This window comes from Camelina sativa, chromosome 3 (assembly GCF_000633955.1).
Source record: "Camelina sativa cultivar DH55 chromosome 3, Cs, whole genome shotgun sequence".
Taxonomy (NCBI): domain Eukaryota; kingdom Viridiplantae; phylum Streptophyta; class Magnoliopsida; order Brassicales; family Brassicaceae; genus Camelina; species Camelina sativa.
In genome coordinates, this window is record NC_025687.1 from 23195387 (window position 1) to 23199800 (window position 4414).

Below are 4414 nucleotides of genomic sequence, written 5' to 3' on the forward strand. Positions count from 1 at the left end.
ATTTCGTTGGGTTTAATTTCATCTGGAATTGATCCAAGATGTCAAAACACTCCGTCAGATGTTGGACGTGCTGTTCTGCGATCAAAGACTTGACCAGCATATCGTCTATATAGACCTCCATAGTTTTGCCGAGCAGATCTGCGAACATCATGTTTACCAATCGCTGGTAGGTTGCTCCGGCGTTTTTCAATCCGAACGGCATCACTTTGTAGCAGTAGGTCCCCCTATCTGTGATGAATGCCGTTTTCTCGCGGTCGGCCGGACTCATGGCGATCTGGTTGTACCCTGAGAATGCATCCATAAATGAAAGCAATTGGTTGCCGGCCGTAGCTTCAACGAGACGATCTATGTGCGGCAGAGGGAAGCTGTCCTTAGGACATGCTTTGTTGAGATCGGTGACGTCCACGCAGACTCTCCACTTGCCGTTTTTCTTTTTGACCACCACCGGGTTAGCCAACCAATCAGGGTACTGGACTTCCGTTATTTGATCTGCCTTGAGTAGTCGTTCGACTTCGTCTTGGACCGCCTTGGCTCGATCCGGGCCCAAACGCCTGCGTTTCTGTCTGACCGGCTTGAATGTGGGATCGATGTTGAGCTTATGGCACATGACTTCGGGGCTTATCCCGATCATGTCTTTTGTTGACCAGGCGAATGTGGAAGCTCGAGACTGCAGAAAAACGATCAGCTGTGTCTTTATGTGTTCGTCGAGTTCGGACCCGATGCCGACAGTTCGCGAGGGGTCGGAGGGGTCTATATTCGCCGGTATGATTCGACACTCCGGAGATTTGAGGCGATCCCGCTCCGACTTGTGGGGACCGGTAAGATGGTCCCCGCTCTGTAATTGCTATGCGTTCTCCGCCTTCCTCTGCTTCTTTTCGATAACAGAGCACACTCGGGCTACCCTTTGGTCGCCATAAAGTGTGTAAATTCCTGTGGTGGTCGGGAATTTGAGGCAGAGGTGATAGGTCGATGGTACGGCCTGCATCGAATATATCCACGGTATCCCCAAAATGGCGTTGTAGATCGGAGGTGCATCAATGACTGCGAACTTAGTCTTTCGGGTCACTCCACCAGCTCGTACTTGTAGCTTTACGTCGCCCATTGACATCTTAGCGACTCCATCATAGCCCGTCAGCGTTCGAGTTTTGGGTTTCAGTTGGTCTGGTGTGACGCCCATTTTTTCTAACATTTGCCAGCAGAGTACATTGACGGTGCTCCCGGTGTCAATTAGGACTCGTTCGACGTCGAAGTCGCCCATTGAGACTTCGATAACCAAAGGGTCTGAATGGGGATGTTGGATTCCTTTGGCGTCTTCCGAAGTGAATGATATCGGGTCCAAACAGAGTGAAGGTTCGCTTGGAGCTGTTCGCAGGGCACAAACTTGTCGTGCCCTCTTCTTCAATGCGCGGACGGAGTCTGCGCAGTCCTCCGGTGGGCCAAGTATCATGGTTATTCGTCTTCGGGGAGGGGAATTGGCCCACTCCGGGTTTTGCCCCCTCTGCCGCTTGGGAGGGCCAGGCAGTTCGTCTGCTTGGGGCGCCTTTTTTTGGTGGTTGACGAGTGCTTGGTTGGCCGGCTGTTGGACTGCATTGGGTGGTCCGTTGTAGCCTCGTCCGCCACCTGCACCGCGGCCTCCGTTAGATCGTCCGCCACGCCATCCCCCACGGCGACCTCTGCCTCCGCGAACGCTTTTTGGCTAAAAGATAGCTTCGACTTCGCCAGAGAGATACTTCCCGTACAAGTAATTCTTCTGGTGGACGCACTCATGTGTGGAGTGACCGGGGGTCATGTGAAAGTCGCAGTAGAGTTCCTTTAGGTCAGACGGCTGCTTGTCTTGTTCGTCCGCCTCGGAGACTGCGTGGATGACGCCTTTTTTTCGATCCTGAGGTTCGTGGTGCTTGCGGGGTTCGTGATGTTCGACCCGGTTTTTAGCCTTGGGGGGATGCGACGATTGTTCGTCGTTAGTTTTTGTGGCTATTTGAGCCTCCTCTTTCTCATCGAGCGCGAATCTGGAAGCTCGATGCAGTGCGTCGTCAAGGTCCTTGGGTTCCCGGATGTTGAGGTCCTTTCGTAATGGTGATCCAGGGATCAGACCCTTTATGAAGGCTGCCATTGCAGCGTCCTCCGGGACGTTGACCTTTGTCAGCTTCTCCTTGAAACTGTTCAAGAAGCTGGCGATGGGTTCTCCTTGTTCCTGGGCCATCTCCTAGAGATCCGAACTTGTCACGCCTCGTTCGATGAGGATCGGTAATTCTTGAGGAAAGCCTTGGACAACTGGTCGAAGTTGTCGATTGAGTTCGGCTCGAGCCTTGTGAACCATACTAAGGCAGGGCCGGAAAGGATATCGACGAATAGCTGACAGCAACCGGCGTCCCTCTGTTCGTCGGTGAATCGTGCTTTTCACATGGTCGCCATGAAGGATGTCATGAACTCGACCGGATCTTTGTCTCCCTGGTAGATTGGAAGCTTCAGCTTGACATTCGGTATGGCAGCCCGCGTTATCTGTTGAGTGAAGGGTGACTGCCGAGTCACCTCGACAATTCTATCAATCTCCGGAGCCGTGCTGATAGCCCGATGGAGGAGTGTGTTCATGCCGCTAATCTGCGACTTGATTTCTTCGAGTTTGAAGCAAGGTCCGGGGTTCGCGAGGCGGGCGACCGGGGCGGCCGAGCTCTCGTGTATCCGCGAGTTCGGATTCGTCGGTCAAATACTCGACGTGGTGTGAGGGGGAGGATTCCTCCGTTCGAATTGTGCGTTCGAAAAGTCGAGACGACGAGTGAGACCGCCTAAGTTGAGTGTTGGCGATTGTCCGGCAGAGACTTGCGATGGGGTTGTCTGGGTTACCACGGCGTCGACTCTGCGGTTGGTGTCGGAGATCATCTGGTAGATCTCTTTCGTCATGGAGCCGAACAAGATTTTGAAGTCCTCCATGGAAACGACCTGCGGGTTCTGGACCGCTGGCGTGGCACGAACAGGGAGGTTCTCGTTCTGTGCGCCGAGCTGCTGCTCCGTGTCGCGGTTGACTAGCTCTTCTTGAGTTCGCCCTGCTTCCTGGCTGGTCTCCCCTTCGGATCTGATCCCGACTGGGAGTTCGGCGGAGGTTTCGGCCGGGTTTGTCGTTGCGTTGATGCGGTGACGAGAGTACACGGCGATGGCCGGCCTGGTCGAAACGCCACCTTGTGTTGCGATGCTATCCTGAGTGGATGCGACGCCTGTGAGATCGGGCATGCTGGAGGTTGTGCGGTTTGCTTTGGAGATTTCGTTGATGATGGAAGACATTATTGTAGGGCTTTTTAGGGAGATTTTCTTAGAGCGTAACTTTTCTAGAGACGATTTGCGTCCCCACAGACGGCGCCAATTGTAGAAACTAGGTTTCCACAATGAATTTGTTTAAGGGGGGAAACAAATTCAATAGAGTTATCTCTCTAGAAAGTAGATCTAAACCTTAGAATTAAAAGTAAAGAAGTAGAACTCAAAAGAATTAGGGTTTATTGCTAAGAACAAGAGGAGAACTCGATTATTGTATTCGATTTTGGATGCCTTACAATGGAGAAGTCTCCCCTTCTTTATACATGTTCTTAGATTGCATAATATATTAACTTTCCTTATCGGACGAAGTGAGATATGGAAAACTGCCTTATTGCTTGAGTCGGCCGCCATGCCGAAGTAGAGGTCGGTTTCTTCTTCTTCAAGGCTACGCTTTGTCCGAACTCACTTCTTGTTGACCTAATCAAGCCCTTAACCGGTTTCCCGGTTAACTAATCAATTAATATTTCTGGTTTAGCTCGGTATGTCGGGGGTGCTGAATCCCGCACCAACAATATAGAAATTTAAATTTCGTGTTGCATCTCTTCTTGAGATTTAAATGATTTTATGCATGTCGGTGTAAGATCTCAATATCTCATAGTTGAATTGAATCATTAAAAGCACATTATTACTGAAGTATAAGATAAAAAGAAACCTAGTCGGGGTGAGCAACACAACTAGGGAAGCTAAACGATCAAACTTGTCAATCGTCTTCATGAAAGTCTATCCAAACAAATTTAGACGATTAAGGGTCAGTCAGACTTCTAACTCATTTAGGAGAAAGCTAGTCACAGTATTACCGGCCCAAGAACTACTTGGTAACTTTGTTTTCTTTATATAGTAGTACACTATACATCAACTACTTGGTAGAGATTTTATTTGATTAGATTCGGTTTGGTATAGTGTACCAAGACCAAGTCCAGTGGGAATACTTATTGGGTTGCTTATGTTTTTGTAGGGCCAAATTTTAATTAAAAAATTCAAAAGCTAGCCCACTAAAAAAAAAACGTTTCTGGAATTGGTTACTGAGGCAACATTTCTGTACTGTTTATAGGCTATAGACTATTTTCATTGGTTCAATTTTCATTGAAGCAATGTTGCTTATTGT

At 49.5% G+C, this 4414-nt stretch overlaps 1 protein-coding gene across 1 annotated transcript; it reads right to left on the reverse strand.

Moving 5' to 3' along the window:
- On the reverse strand, nucleotides 845–1447 carry LOC104779230. Its single transcript, XM_010503601.1, has one exon. It carries the CDS (start codon nucleotides 1445–1447, stop codon nucleotides 845–847), a length of 603 nt encoding a protein of 200 aa, XP_010501903.1.

Excerpts from the sequence above, each read along its gene's own strand:
- LOC104779230 (XM_010503601.1), bottom strand. The coding sequence starts at position 1,447 with ATGATACTTGGCCCACCGGAGGACTGCGCAGACTCCGTCCGCGCATTG.